The sequence below is a fragment of the Colobus angolensis genome, unplaced genomic scaffold (genome assembly GCF_000951035.1).
Source record: "Colobus angolensis palliatus isolate OR3802 unplaced genomic scaffold, Cang.pa_1.0 Scaffold14, whole genome shotgun sequence".
NCBI lineage: Eukaryota > Metazoa > Chordata > Mammalia > Primates > Cercopithecidae > Colobus > Colobus angolensis.
In genome coordinates, this window is record NW_012114488.1 from 1,642,647 (window position 1) to 1,658,345 (window position 15,699).

General features: G+C 43.4%; 1 protein-coding gene across 1 annotated transcript in view; it reads left to right on the plus strand.

Moving 5' to 3' along the window:
- MTMR7 (myotubularin related protein 7) overlaps window positions 1-15,699 on the plus strand; it is a 114,322-nt gene that overhangs the window by 70,366 nt on the left and 28,257 nt on the right. Inside the window, exons 6-7 of the mRNA XM_011934881.1 lie at window positions 2,725-2,859; window positions 12,908-13,040. Of these exons, the coding sequence (XP_011790271.1) occupies window positions 2,725-2,859; window positions 12,908-13,040 (268 nt within the window). The remainder of the gene's footprint in view (window positions 1-2,724; window positions 2,860-12,907; window positions 13,041-15,699) is intronic.

Genomic DNA, 15,699 nt, shown 5'->3' on the forward strand with positions numbered 1-15,699 from the left:
TTTAGAGCATATCTTTATTAAGAAAATCTAACTACAAAATATCAAAAATGTAGTCTGTTTAATATGTGTGTTTTAATTAATCGACCACATTCCATAGTATAACAGTTCCAATATAGTTCCTCATTTAAAACTAGCTGTTCTAAACCAGAAGATAATTTGAAATAGTTGTCATCCCTAAATTGCTTCATTTCATAATTGGTATCTCACTACTTTAGTGAGTTTTAGTGTGTGCGTTCTCAGATTCTCACCATTTAAATACGTTCCCATCCCCATCTAACCCTTCTGATGGAATCTAAGGTTGTCTGGTGGCAGCTGTCCTTAACTAATATTTCTTTTTTTCTTTCTTCCTTCCTTCCTTCCTTCCTTCCTTCCTTCCTTCCTTCCTTCCTTCCTTCCTTCCTTCCTTCTTTCTTTCTTTCTCTCTCTCTCTCTCTTTTTTATTTTTTTTATTTTAATTTTTGAGATGAAGTTTCACTGTTGCCCAGGCTGGAGTGCAGTGGTGCGATCTCGGCGCACTGCAAACTCCACCTCTCGGGTTCAAGCGATTCCCCTGCCTCAGCCTCCTGGGTAGCTGGGATTGCGTGTGTGCACCACCACGCCCAGCTAATGTTTGTATTTTTAGTAGCGACAGGGTTTCATCATGTTGGCCAGGCTGGTCTCGAACTCCTGCCCTCAAGTTATCTGCCCGCCTCGGCCTCCCAAAGTGCTAGGATTACAGGCGTGAGCCACCACACCGGGGCAACTAATATTTCTTTAACCTGGATAAAATATCATCTAAAGCCAACTCAGAATTATTCTCTTTCCAGGCAGAATTCGCTCTGAGCAGGTGGCAGACCCTGACCCCTTAAAGATCAAAGCAAACCGGACCCCCGTGAAAGCCATGTGTGTCATTTGCTTTCTGGTCCTCGGACATAGCTTGCCTTCTGCTCGCCACGTCCCTCTTGATCCCCACCTTCACTTCCCCTTGCTCCTGGCCTCGCCGTTGCTTGCTGTTCTGTCTGCCGTGCTCACACCCTCTCATCTTTTTCTCCTCCCCACCAGTCAGGAGTGAGCCACCCTGGAGTGACTGTGCTGCTCCTTTGCTTTGCTTCCCACTCCCACACCTTGTCCCCCTGAATTCTGAACCTGGCTGTAGGCCTCAGGCTTCCTTTAACCCACTGAGTGATTGTTCGTCTCTGCAGAATGGTGCTGGCGCCCTCAGACGCTGGCCCTGTAATATTTCCAGCCATTCTGTGGTTCTCCAGCTTCAGAGCTAGTGAGAAATGTCCCCACCTTTTCCAACAAGGAGCACCCAAGCCCTTTGGAGAGATCCAAACCCATGTTAAGTTGTCCTGGGTTGGGCTTTAAAGACAATTCAGCTATGGTTGGACTGAGAGTTGGGGTGCCCCTTCACGGATGGAACCCTGCGGTGCAAGCACCCTGGACAGGCTGTGACGTGACAGGACTGTTGCAGTGAAACTTTCCCCTCCGTATTATCCCGCGTGGAGGGGTTCTGTCACTGCCTGCATTCTTTCACACTGTGGACTTACAGTCTCGGTGTAGATGCTTTGAGACATTCATGCATTATATTGGGTGTTTTGTGTTTAATTTAAATGTTAAAACCTAGATTTGGCCGGGCGCGGTGGCTCACGTCTGGAATCCCAGCACCTTGGGAGGCCGAGGTGGGCGGATCACAAAGTTAGAAGATCGAGACCATCCTGGTTAACACGGTGAAACCCCGTCTCTACTAAAAATACAAAAAATTATCTGGGCATGGTGGCTGGCGCCTGTAGTCCCAGCTACTGGGGAGGCTGAGGCAGGAGAATGGCGTGAATCCAGGAGGCGGAGCTTGCAGTGAGCAGAGATCAAGCCACTGCCCTCCAGCCTGGGTGACAGTGCAAGACTCCATCTCAAAAAAAAAAAAAAAAAAAAAAAAAAAAACCAACACCTAGATCCATAAAAGTACTTTGCCCACAAAAGCCTAAGTTTTATAGCTGCAAGGTCAGATTTGTACCACCTATTCATAACTCAGAGAAATGTTTCTGCTCTTCTAGATACCATCGGACAGTGCAATATACTCTTCAGAATTGCAGGGTAGGGGACTTGCGGCAGAGAATGCAGATTGATTCCAAAAAAAATCCCCCTCATTCTAAATAGACTTGAGTCAGCATAGGTATGTGCCTGCTGTCCTTCGGTATGAAACGTAGAAGCAACCTGGGCTCTCGTCACCGTGAAAGTTTCCTGTTTAGAAGTAGAATTGGATTTTGGTATTTGTGATGTTTCTAGATGGGCTAGTAAAACAAAAAAAAATAGAAGGTTGGAAAGCATTAAGAAATAATTTTTATTCTACTGATCTTGCCATTAATAGTATCCTGTACATTTGAGGAGAACGGTTATTTATTTTGTATTTCTTCTTTCAGCAGGAAAATGAAACAATACCAGTGAAAAGGAAAGCAGGTTATTTAAATAGTTTTGAATGTCATAACTTAGATCCTATCTAAACATCTCTACACATTCCTAATATTTTGCACAGAGAGGCCCTTTGTATTGTTTGCCCATCAGTGGTTTCTTTGACTTGAATTAAAAATAAACAACGCTTGATTTCCAGAAAGCTGTATCACATTTTCATAAGCCGAGGTGGACTATCAGTGAGCCAAGGGCTCTTTGTTCTGGAGACACACATTCAGTGTCTCTCATGGGTACAGTTACCTGATGGTGCTGTGTTGCTGTGACCTCTCCCCCTAGGCCTCCATCTGCCGGAGCAGCCAGCCCCTGTCCGGCTTCAGTGCTCGGTGCCTAGAGGACGAGCAGATGCTCCAGGCCATTAGGAAAGCCAATCCAGGAAGTGACTTCGTTTATGTCGTTGACACCCGGCCTAAAGTAAGTGTCACCACTGCGATGCGTGTCTTTGCACGTGAGTTGTGAAACTGGAGACAGGCAAAGGCTAGCTGACTGCCATCTCTTGTGCAAAGGAGCGATTCCTCTTGGCATAGTCAGAGTCTGGGCACCCTGCTGGCTGCTTCCTGGAGGTCTGGTGCTCCTGAAGCCTCTGACTGTGCAAGTCCATTTTATATTTCTCCTGCCCCTAGGCTTGTGCTGGGCACACAGGGGCACCCAGATGAATGTGGCTTCATTTTGGAGATTGTGCTCCTAAGTATACCATATGAGTACTCGGTTTCTTTCTAAAACAACCGTTTCTGCTCTGACAATACAATTCAGTTCGGAGCTCCAGCAGTTCAAGTGTTGCAAAGTACTCACCTATTATTTTTCAAATTCAACTTGTAGTAATCTATACGTATCACTTGGAAAGATTTCTAAAAGAAAAGGTAAATTAAAAAATGTATTTTTTTCATAAAAAGTTCCAGGTGTGTAAAAAGGTGGGTGTAGAAAAAGATCTGAAAGGTTAAACTCTGAACTTGTAAAATTCCATGGAGACGGGAGTAGGATTTGGGGAGGTAGAAGGCTTCCTACTTGTTGATTGTTAGAAAATTATTATTTTACAATTACATATGTATTAATATATTAATTTTCTAATTTAAGAAAACCAATAGGAAATAATAGATCTAGACATAAAGGGGTGACCCACGTTGATCTTACACTTACCTCCTATTCAGCCTTTTTTTTTTTTTTAAGGAGAATCAGTGTTAAGTCCAGTAAAATTTCTAGTTTTTCTCCTTAGACCCAAGTCGTCTAAAACTCATCAACCAGTGAAGTCCCCAGAGGGATGGACACAAAATCACCCACAAGTGCATTGACTACAGTGGACAGAGTGAGACGACAGAATGAAACGTCCCTTAGTCAGCTTATTTGGCATTGCACTTTTCTAGCCAGTAATGAAAATGTGCCTGGACCTAGGACTGAGGAGAAATATGAACGTCCAGTTCTTTCTCCTCATATGGTAAGCGGAGGAGTCCAGGATGTCCTGTTAAGCAACAAGAGTGGGATAGGGAAATTATGTTTAATGTAATCCCATTAAAAAAAATTGGGGCTGGGCGCGATGGCTCACACCTGTAATCCCAGCACTTGGGGAGGCCAAGGCAGTTGGATCACCTGAGGTCGCGAGTTTGAGACCAGCCTGACCAACCTGGTGAAACCTCGTCTCTACTAAAAATACAAAAATTAGCTGGGTGTGGTGGTGCATGCCTGTAATCCTAGCTATTGGGGAGGCTGAGGCAGGAGAATTTGCTTGAACCCGGGAGGCAGAGGTTACGGTGAGCTGAGATCATGCCATTGCACTCCAGCTTGGGCAACAAGAGCGAAACTCCATCTCAAAAAAAAAAAAAAAAAAAAAAAAAATTGGGAGAATGTATACCACACTGTTTACAGTGGTTTTTCGTGTGGGGTGAGAAGTTCATTTTAAGAAACTTTTCACTTCCTAAGTTAGAGTTTGAAATTTTTTTTCGATATAGAAAAGGTAAAAGAGCATAAGGACCTTAAATTTAGTTAAACATAGAGTTACCATATGAATCAGCATCTCTAGGTATATAACCAAGAGAAATGAAAACTTATGTCCACATAAAAACTTGTATGTGAATATTTGTTCATTATTAGTGATAGCCTAAAATGTAAATAACCAAATGTTCATCAATGGAGAATAGATTTATAAAATATGGTGTGTCCATTCAATGCAATATTATTCAGCTATAAAAAGGAATGGACTATGGATATATACTGCAACATGGACGAACTTCGAAAGTGCTACACTAAGAGGAAGAAGGCGGTCACAAAGGAATCATGAAATGCTTTAAACAGGCAAATTCAGAGCTATTGAAAGTAAACTGATGGTTGCCTAGGGCTGTGAGAAGGGAGAGAAATGGTGGGTAGTGGATTTCCCTTTGGGGTAATGGAAATGTTCTAAAAATGAGATCATGGTGATGGTTGCACAACTCTATGGCTATAACAAACACCATTGAGTCATATGCTTTAAATGGGTGAATGGTATGACATGTGGATTACATGTCAGTGAAGGTATTTAAAAAAGACCATAGGAACTAAATGTTACAACAGGAAGGGTAAAATAGAACCAGCAGCTCACATCATTTAAAAGTGTACACCATTGGGAAGAGGTAATTATAGACACGATCTACACTCATTGGTGATACAAGAAATCATCAGAACTGAAGCGTATCCTTTGTGTGGATACTCAGGCCTTGGTGATTTTCACGGATTCTCTGAACCTCATGTCACCAAGTGTTATGATTTGTGTCCAGGATAATAAAATGTGATGTTTTCCTAGAATGAGATCAGTGCCCTACTCCTCCCCTCACCTCAGAACCATCCTGTCTTCTTCGGAGCAAAGCACACAGCCGGAGAGACGTGTGTGGAGTCGTGAGGATGGGGTTCCTGCTCACGGGTGCCAGATGAGCGAATCATTCACAGAGATGAGTGATGAAACTGACATCACAGCTAGATCACACTCACATTCTACTAGATTATAAGTAAAGGATCCCTTCCTTTTAGATTCTTAGAGCATGACACACAGATAAAAGTTTCAAACTGGGAGAAAAAAAGACTCCTTTGCTGGAAGATTTTCACTGAAACATACCAGAAAATCTGTGGCTTTTACTGTTCTCTTTCAGTTTGTGCCTTTCTCTCTGGCTCATTGTGTTGAAACCCTTCCTTCTAATGTGAGTGCCTTCCCACCTCTTCTTCGTACCCTTTGTTTAAGCAAGTGGGGCGTTTTGAATCTCCTGATAGTTACAGATGATTTAATGATTAGCCGCTTAGATATACTGAAGACAAGATAAGAAAAGGAAGAGAAAAGACAGGGGCTCTACTGAGGAGCGATTGGGAAGCCCGTTTCTTATTCTGTTTTTTTTCAGATTTAAATAAAGCCAGACAGATTCACCTACTAATTTTAGGAGCAGTGATCCAGGTATGTACTGTGTTGTGTAAACCTTCTAGGAAACGTGGCAGCTGTAGAGCCAGGCATATTCCAGATTTAAAATAAATTAATCCAAAGGATTTGATTCGAAGGATATATTTAGTGCTAAGTGTGTTTACTCTCCGCGATGAGTTTGACACTGATCCATTAAAGAAAGTGGGGTTTCGTACAAGCCGTGCCCTCTTCTGATATTTATTCATGCACGCATACTCCACGTGAGTTTTAAACTGTTTGCTTAGAGCTTTTATTCTTTTAAAGATTGTGTTTGTTGATTTTTGTTCCAGAGTGTGTTAGGCCTCCTTGGTAGCCAGGAGACTGAGTTTGCTCTAGAAGGTGTGGACCATGGCAAGCAGGCAATTCTCAGGTTTGCTCACAGGTTCTATTAAAAAGAAAAAGGATTAGGAGGTGACCTGGATCATTCTTGGCCTTTGAGCAAGGCTAGCCCCACATGGGAACTTCCAGAGCTGCCTGTTCAGATGAAAGCCTCTGAACTGCTTGTTGACATTAAGATTTGGGGAGACACCAGCCCGGGCAACATAGGGAGATCCCCATCTCTACAAAAAACAGAAAAAGAGTAGCTGGATGTGGTGGCATGGGCCTGTAGTCCCAGCTGCTTGGGAGGCTGAGGTGGGAGGATTGCTTAAGCCCAGGAGTGGGAGTTTGCACTGACCTGTGATTGTGCCACTGCACTCCAGCTTGGGGAACAGAGCGAGACCCTGTCTTGAAAGAAAAAGAAAAAATTGGGAGACAAAGTCAGTGAAGTCTTCGAGCATGTATTGAATGCCAATTCAAAAAAAAAAAGTATGCTCTGCAGAGCACATATTACTGCTAGGGTCTGGTGCTTTAAGAACATATGAAAGTGTTGATGCAGTATTCGTTGAATTTTCACATGAGGGCTAACTCGTTTTATTGCATCCTTGTTCATTATTTTATCATTAATTTGTTCTGGGACTTTGCTGAGCTTGTAAAAATGCCAGGCACTTTCTTTTTTTTTTTTTTTTTGAGACAGTTTTACTTTCGCCCAGGCTGGAGTGTAGTGGCATGATCTCAGATCACTGCAACCTCTACCTCCCAGGTTCAAGCAATTCTCCTGCCTCAGCCTCCCTAGTAGCTGAGATTACAGGCACCCGCCACACACCCGGCTAATTTTTTTGTATTTTTAGTAGAGACGGGGTTTCACCATGTTGGTCAGGCTGGTCTCTAAACTCCTGACCTCAGGTGATCTGCCCGTCTGGGCCTCCCAAAGTGCTAGGATTACAGGCGTGAGCCACGGCGCCTGGCCAAGGCACTTTCTCATTTAGTTCTTTCAAGAATCCTGGCAAGTTAGGAGGGTTTTGTTTTGTTTTGTTTCTTTTCATGGATAAGGGCTAGAACTTAAAGAGGTTCAGTAATTTGCCCAGAGTCTCACAGTTCAGGGCAGAACCCAGATTCACATCCAGGCTTATCTAACCCCAGAGCCCACGCTTGCTCCGTTTGACCCAAGGTGTTTTTTCTGTTTACGAAAATTCTCCAGCAGAGCCTCATTACCACGTGGAGGCTCTGTGGGGGTTACCACCTCTGAGCACACACCTGATGAGGCCGGAGAAACCCCCAACAGCTCCTCTGACGCAGCCAGGGCCAGCGGAGGGGGTGCCGAGGCAGGAAGAGAAGGCACTTGCCTCCGTGACGCCCAGCCTTTTGTCCTTGCTTCTTCTCCAGAGACTGCGCTGTGGTTCTGCCCCCTGATTTCACCAGGTCAGTGAGTTTTTAGTTGTGTAAGAGGATGTCACGTGGGATGTTTTTCTTTTTCTCTGGAATTAGTGAGTAGGTGGTTCTTACTTGCTGAGTCCTGGGAGGGGTCAGTGGTAGAGATGAGGGTGCCTGAGAGAGGGGAATCTGGGGTCTCACACTTGCTGATGGCCATCATGGCAGCAACCAGAGTGAAGAGAACTGGGGCGAGGGCAGTGTCCAGTGGCCGTGGAGCAGTCTGTGCTCCCTGCTTTTGGCAGGGCACGGGTGGAGAAATTTCCTGTGGGTCAAGTGGACCCTGAGGAAGGAAGCTGAGCATGAACCATCTTGCTTCAACAGTCTTCAAAGGGCTCAGCTGCCAGGTATCTTCAGCTCTGGGTGGCTTGGGGCGGGTATGCTGGTGAGGGAAGTTGAGCGGATTGGAATAGGATCAAGCCAAGGTGGATCTCCCATGTCAGTGAGATGTGTACTCGCCACCTCCAAAAACCTGCATCTGTACCTTGGGAGATTCGTGCCAGAGAGGGAAGTGGTGACCAACTCATGTCAGCCGATGAAGAGAACTGCAACCCTGCCTAGCTTTCCAAAGAGAAATTTACCTCTTCTCTTATCCCTTCTCTGCACCCATCCTCCCAGTACACAGATAGGGCCTACAAGAAGGACGAGAGGGAGGGAGGGCCGGAGCAAACCCCTCACCAGTCCAAACAGCCTGTAAGGCGGTGGGGGGAGGAGCTAATTTTGCATCATACACGGGCCTGGAATTCTAAGTTGGGCTGGATGGAGATTTTCTATCTGAATAGAAACCTGATGTTGTTAAATCTGCCCAAGTGGTCCTTAGCGAGTAGAAAGGAGGATTTTGACCAGCACAGTTGTAGAGAATAGTTGCAAGGAATAAAATCAACTCACAAGTTTGTATTTGCACCACAAGTGAAGTTTCTTCCTTTAACCAGTTATATAGGAGGGAGAGAGAAAGACCATCATTTGACAACCTGTGTTAGGGCAAGACCAAGTCCCCCTCCTGCCAAGATCAGCTTTTATGGTCATTTTCCAACCATGTCAGCTTAGGCACTGTCATTATTCAGGCATAAAATGTAGCTGTGGAAATGGCAGACTCCAGGACTAAGGCAGTGAGCAGGCTGATAACACGATGAATACAGACTGAGTTTTCCTATGTTTGATTGATTCAGGGTTAGGGCGAGAATCTGATGCTGTTTCTTCAGTCTTGGCCTGCTCTCCCCTGGCCTCATTCTGTTATCTGGTCATTTATGCAGTTGCTCAGCCGGTCAGTAAATCTTCCTTGAGTGCCTGTTCTGTGCCGGTTTGAAGGATAGGGATATGGCCATAAATGAGAGGCTCAGGGCCTCTCGTGGAGCCTGCGTTCTCCATCCCTCCTCTCTTTCAGCGCCGAGGTTTTCAGCGCCCACCCCTCTCTGCTCGCTCCTTATTCCTGTGCATCTGCTCTGTTGTGGACACTAAATCAGTCTCCAGTTTTTCAGTTAGACTTGCTCAAACTCCTGGAGTTGCTCTCCGCTGCCACAGGCGAAGTCTCAGTTCCTTGCTGGGCCTGTTGTAGTGGACCCTCAGTGCTTTCTAGCCTTCCCTCTTGCTGTAGCTGCCACACAGGAACCTTCGTCTTCACGTGGAGTGGTTAGCTCACTGGTCATCTAGAATGCCCTCCCCTCCCTCTCCATCCTTCCGGATTATGTTAAAGTCCAGCTCTAGCTTTCTCTCTGCCACAAAACGTTACCCCTGATCCCCGGGCCAGACAGTTGCCTTAGATTCCAACTCTTGTCGCTGTCACTGTGTCTACCTTTTGCTCAGCTCTTGCCCAGTCCTGGTGGATGTCATCTGTGACCACTGGGTGCCATGTGCTTTCCCTTCCATTGTCAATTCTAAGCTGAAGGCCACAGGAACAGCTTCTTTTGATTCTACTTAACGCCTGGCCTTAGTAGGTGTCCACAGAGTGTTGACTTGGCTTCATTTATTAACTTCTCTGCACCCAAAGACACTGATATTATCAAACAGCAAAAGAACCTTGTGTTAGGAAACGGTACTTTTCCAGTCCTACTTTTCACCTGTCGTTGTGTTTCTTAAACATACATTGAAACTGAAGTGGCCACCTTTATTGCTTTATCTACTTGAGAACTTTTAGGACCTGAAATGAATAGTTTTTCTTTAGTTGTGAAATGGAGTTCTCAAAGGGACAGAGGGCCGTATTTGCTGTAGTAATAGCGATTTGTTTATGTAAGGTATGCTATATTTTACCGCACACACATACGCATAAAATGTCCAAGATAACTTACTGAATTTTTATTAATTGTAAAACCGTATCTCCTGCTTTAAGGGTCCAGCTTTTGCTGCATTATCATGATAGGTCCTGTAAAAGAGGTGAAAATCCTAAGAAATTACACTTTAGGTGGTAGATGAAATATTGCCACCTTCTGTTCATTCTGAGAAGTGCACATTGATGTTCAGGAGGTTATTTGTATTGCTCCTTTGCTTTTAAGGAAGACTACCAATCAATTCTCCCAGATCAGAGATAATCAGCTATTTCATCATGTGTACATGGAGTCTTCATTATAGATTAAAATAATAATATTTTAATTTTTGTTTTTAAAAATCGATTCCACATTCTAACTTTTGTAGACTATTTTTTTTTTTTTTTTTTAATCTCTGCTTGGGATAGCCCTCGTGTCTTTGTGGGTAAAGGAGAAGAATGGTCAGTAACATGGGGTCTCGCTCTGTCACCTAGGCTGGAGTTCGGTGGCACGATCACAGCTCACTGCAGCCTTGACCTCCCAGGCTCAAGCAGTCCTCCCACCTCTGCCTCCCAGGTAGCTGAGACTAGTCACATGCCACCACATCTGGCTAACTTTTGTGTATTTTGTAGAAATGGGGTTTTGCCATGTTGCGCAGGCTGATCTTGAACTCCTGAGCTCAAGAGATCTGCCCACCTCCGTCTCCCAGAATGCTGGAATTCCAGGCATGAGCCACTGTGCCTGGCTGGTTTTTGTTTGTTAATGCTTTTTAAAAAAGAGTATCTCTGTGGTATGTGGTGAATAGGCTTAACTCGAGTTAGTCAAGATACAGCATAAATGTAAGGTTCATGTCACATAACGATACTTGCAAGTGTCCTATTAATTCTATTTATGATGCTTGTTATAAAAGATAAACCAACATCTTTGAAAAATTATACAAAGCAGTGATATTTTATAATAGTTTTGGAAGAACAATGTCTATAGGTAATTTTAGAAAAGTTTTCCCTACAAAATATTTATACTTTTTAAAGTGTGAACGTAAGTTGTCTTGAAATGCATTATTTTAATATTTTTTCTTGATTAAGGCCAGACTCTTTATTCTCGCAGCACGCCTGGGAGAAAGATGATGCCCTTTTGTAGATGGGAGCAGTGTCCTGAGGGGCTGATGTGCCCCAGCTGATGTCACATGAGCCAAGTCATGGAGCAGGGCTACTATTGAGACGTGAGGTGTCTGCCAGCCTGGGCCCCTATGGCAACGGCTTGTCCTCTGCTGTTTTCACTTCTAATACACTTCATTTCTGTTATTTCAATTACAAACTTCTTATATGCTTTCCGTATCAATGAAAGATTACGGGGGCGTCCAAAGTAGTACTGATGGCATTCCCCCGTCGCCTGCCAGGCTGTCTTTCTGCTGTAATTGCTGCCAAATTGCTACCGTTTTCTGTACATTTTTATACTGTTTGATAGACATGCAAAAACTTAAAGATGTATTTGTAAGTTGGTTTTATAAAAATGGGTGACTGTATGAATAATATTCTGTAGCTTACTCTTTTCAGTTGTCATGGGCCAGTGCCAAGTCTATGCACAGAAGGTCCCTGACTTAATGGTTCGACCTACATGATTTTCTGACTTTTTACAATGGTGCAAAAGCAACAGACATTCAGAAACTGTACTTCTCTTGTGATGCTGGGCAGCAGCAGCAGGCGCAGCTTCCAGTTTGCCATGCGCTTTTGGCTCATGGCCTTTTTAACGTACACTGGGCTCATCATGACATAACCCCATCGTAAGCCTCAGAGCTTCTGTCTGTCTGCGTGTGATCTGTGCCCTCCTTCTTGGTCACTGCTCACAGGCCAGGGCATGATAAACCTTCGTGTATACTGCCATTGCCCTATTGAGATAGTCATGGGTTTTCAGCTTTTTTCAATAAACATTCTTGGGCATCTATTTTTATGTGCTGGTACTTTTAATTTTGTGAGATGTTTAGAAGATCTGTGTCAAAGAACATAAAAGTGTCTTTAACTTTAAACTTAGCTCTTTTGGCTTTTTAAAAAGTACTATGGTGCATTGTGCTTTGAAAAGCAGATATTTTTTCCGATGGTGAGTTCCTAGCTTAGGTTCTCTGCCTGGGATAGCCCTCCTGTCCTTGGTGGGTGCAGGAGAATGGTCAGTGAGTACTGTTTTCTAGGATGTGATGACCTGCTTAATAAAATAGCAAGAATGTTTACCCATTCTAGAAACCGATGTATTTCCCGGCTAAAGTAGGACTTGTCCCCTTCTTGATTTTAGCCACACAGGGCTAGGACAGTGTTTGCATTTAATATATTTCTTCTAAGACCACTATGACTCAACCTACATTTCTTCTAAGACCACTATGACTCAACCTAGTTTGCACTTGGAGACCCCACCTTCCTGTGTGCAAAATTATAATAATGAAAGTGATCAAAAAGCCCAATAGATCTCTAGATTTAAATAAGGTGGCTGGTGGAAATGTCTCTGGAGATGTGGTTGCATTCCTTCTCTTCATTTTATTCAGTAATTCCTGCTCAAGGTTTAATTGGGCATCTGAGGGATCTTGTGGGCTGAACAGAATGATGCAGCCATTCCTATTTGATAACATGTATATTGGTCATATAATACACAAGGATATAACAATGTATAGAGCCTTATTCTGACAGCTGTTTCTGCTGATATGCTTCTGCCAACCTACGGGTTATACGTGGTATTAAATTGGACTACGTGGTTCCATCACAGAATTCCACATTCAGTTTGGCATCTCTGACAGGGACTGCAAGAGACATCTCCAGAAGAGTTTATCAGTAGACTGCTTTCCAGCTAAGAAAATGTGACCAACACCGACAAATTCATGCTGTTGAATATAAGCTCAGCAGGAGTGCCTGAAGCTATGTAGTTCAGTGCAAGGTTGCAGTGATTCAAATAAGCATATTATGTTTCTGCACATCATTCTGAATGCTTTGATTGGGTATCCATGAAATGTTTTGGTTGTTTCTTCATTGTTTCATCAATGTAATTGATGACTGTTTTTTTTTGCTGACCACTGCAGCTTAATGCAATGGCAAATCGCGCTGCAGGGAAAGGCTATGAGAATGAAGACAATTATTCCAATATCAAGTTTCAGTTTATCGGGATAGAGAACATCCATGTCATGAGGAACAGTCTGCAGAAAATGCTGGAAGGTAAACCATTTCCTTATGCACAGCATTAAAATGCAGTTAAGTATTTTGATGCCAAAAGGGAATAAGATAGTCTTGATTTTTAAATTTTTTTTTTTTTTTTTACATAGGTGTGATAATTTGGGAAGAATACCATGTTACAATGGCTTTTTAAACACTGAAGAACCTTTCTCTTATTTTGTAAGCATCACTGTGAGGTGGCTTTGTCATTTGGTGGTTAGCAGTCAGGACTCTACAATGATAGTTAACATCTAAGGTCAAAGTGCACAGGGATGTTTTTGTTTCTTCCTCATGTTAGTTTGATCCACATTCAAGGCCATTGAGGAATAAGACAATCCTACATTTTAAGCAATAACCAACCATTCTCGTATGGGGATCAGCTTCAAAAACTGTATCCTTGCTGAATGGCTATCCGGAGGGACCCTCATTTCTAAACAGCAGCCACCACAATACACATGCATGTAACCTCCTGATACCTCCACACACACTTCGACATGTACAGCAAACATGACAAGACACGTACCCACAGACTTATATACTCGTGTGGACAGGAAATTAAAGACACGGATTACGTAATAGAGAAGAGTTGTTCATGTGGCCAAGCCAGCCATATGCTGATGAGCAGAAATTCTGCATTTCAAGCAAAAGCAGCGTAGTCTGCTGCTTCTGCTCCTTGTGATCGCAGTGACCCCGGTAGGAATCTGTCACTGTAGTCTACCACTTCTGGCTCTGCGAACTGGGAAAAGACGGAGGATGCAGAAACTAAGGCCTTGTGCCTTGGCTGTCCGTGCAGTGTCTGCGCTTCTGGGGAAAGCCCTGGAGAGCTGGAGCTGGGAGCCAGGGAAGTGGGTTGTCTTGATTGGAAATGCAGGCTCCGGAATGAAGAGGGACAAAGGAGGTGCTGAATTATTTTTTCCAGGAATCCACGTTTGCTCTCAGTTGCTTACGCCGTTCTTCGTTTAATCACAACACCCTAACGTTGGGGTTGGAGAAATCTGAGTGTCACAAACAGGCCTAATTTCCTTTCTGTTTCCTGGACTTTCTGGTTCATCTCAGTCATTATGAAACTTTGAACACATCAGTTAACTAGTTTGCGGCTCCATTACCTGCTGCAAAATGACAGGATTAGGCCAGTACTTTCTATGGGTCTTCCAGCTGTGACAAATTTGATGCCTCACTTTAGTAGAAATCCCTTCCTACATCTGAAAACATCTCAGCCCCAGAGCCATTTCCATCTTCTGTACATAGCTGGCAGTCAGTCTCTCAGGTCACAGTGACGATACCTGGATATTGTCTCAAGTCACAGTGATCATACCCTGGGCATGATTATTTGAGCAACTTAAACTTTTAGAGATTATCATGCACAGTTTGGCTGTTCCTGCTATAAACTATGTTTTTTATGTGTTGAAAAACTGGACTAGCTTGGTACTATTACTGGAAAGGTAGTCTGACTTTAGTCTGAAGACTGTTCATCATTTATCAGGATCATTAAGTTATGCTTTAAAGTTTTTATTTAGTCATTTCATAAGATGACTTGGAGAACATAAATATTCTTCTATACAGAGAGTTGCTCCTACCAGTGCTGACAGCATATACATTTGGCTTTTGTTTTTAAATGGGTAATTCTATGGTTTCTTGTTAGGAGCCATTTCTCCTGCCTTTACGGCTGTGGTCTGACGCACTACTGTTTTCTGAAGGACATGCAAACTGACCAAGTTCCGGAGGGCAGCTGTCTGTTTCATAAGGGAACATGGTGCTTTCACATAACTTTTCCAGCTACGTGCAGTGCAGTAGGCGAGGATATCTTTCTGGATGCCTGTACGTGGTCTTGACCAATGTTTGACTATCTGCTTTTTTACCAAGTAAATTATAAACCACTGCGGAGGCTGAGCTGGTGAGGAAGTGTTGCAATCAGACCCACCTTCTAAGGCTTTCCCTCCTTCAAACAGCTATCCTTGGCATCAGAGAGATATGAAGGTTCGTACTGCTGGTCACTTGGTAGGCAGAGGAATGAATGATGCATTTCATTCATAATTATTATTTTCTGAATTATTTTTTTACCATTGTTATGGATATAATCAGAATAGATTCTGAACAGAAAAGTAAAATTGTTTGCATTCTGGTTTCAAACAGCTCTCTGTGAGCAAGACCTGCAAGATATTTCATCAGAAACTGAAATCTAGGACCAAGTTCACATCCTGTGTAGGTCCGCTATAGAGATGATTTAATTTTAACTTCGATTTGTAAGTTTCAACTGAACTATTTTTGTGGGATCTATACTTCCTAAGGAGAGAAAATGATGCCTTTCAGTCACATAGCAAGCAATTTTGTAGTTTAATGAAATGATTTTCACAATAGTTTGCCTTTTGATAATATAGACGATGGCTTTTCCCTCATGTAATAAGAAGATATCCGGTATTTTCTTTCCTTTTTTTATTTAAAATTTTTAAGTTCTGGGATATGTGTGCAGGATGTGCAGGTTTGTTACATAGGTGAATGTGTGCCATGGTGGTTTGCTGCACCGGTCAACCCATCACCTAAGTATTAAGTCCAGCAGGCATTAGCTATTTTTCCTGATGCTCTCCCTCTGTCCCCCAACCTCCTCCCACCCCCACCCCCCACCTCCCCTTTTATCCCCACCCCCCAACTCCCAACTTCCGCT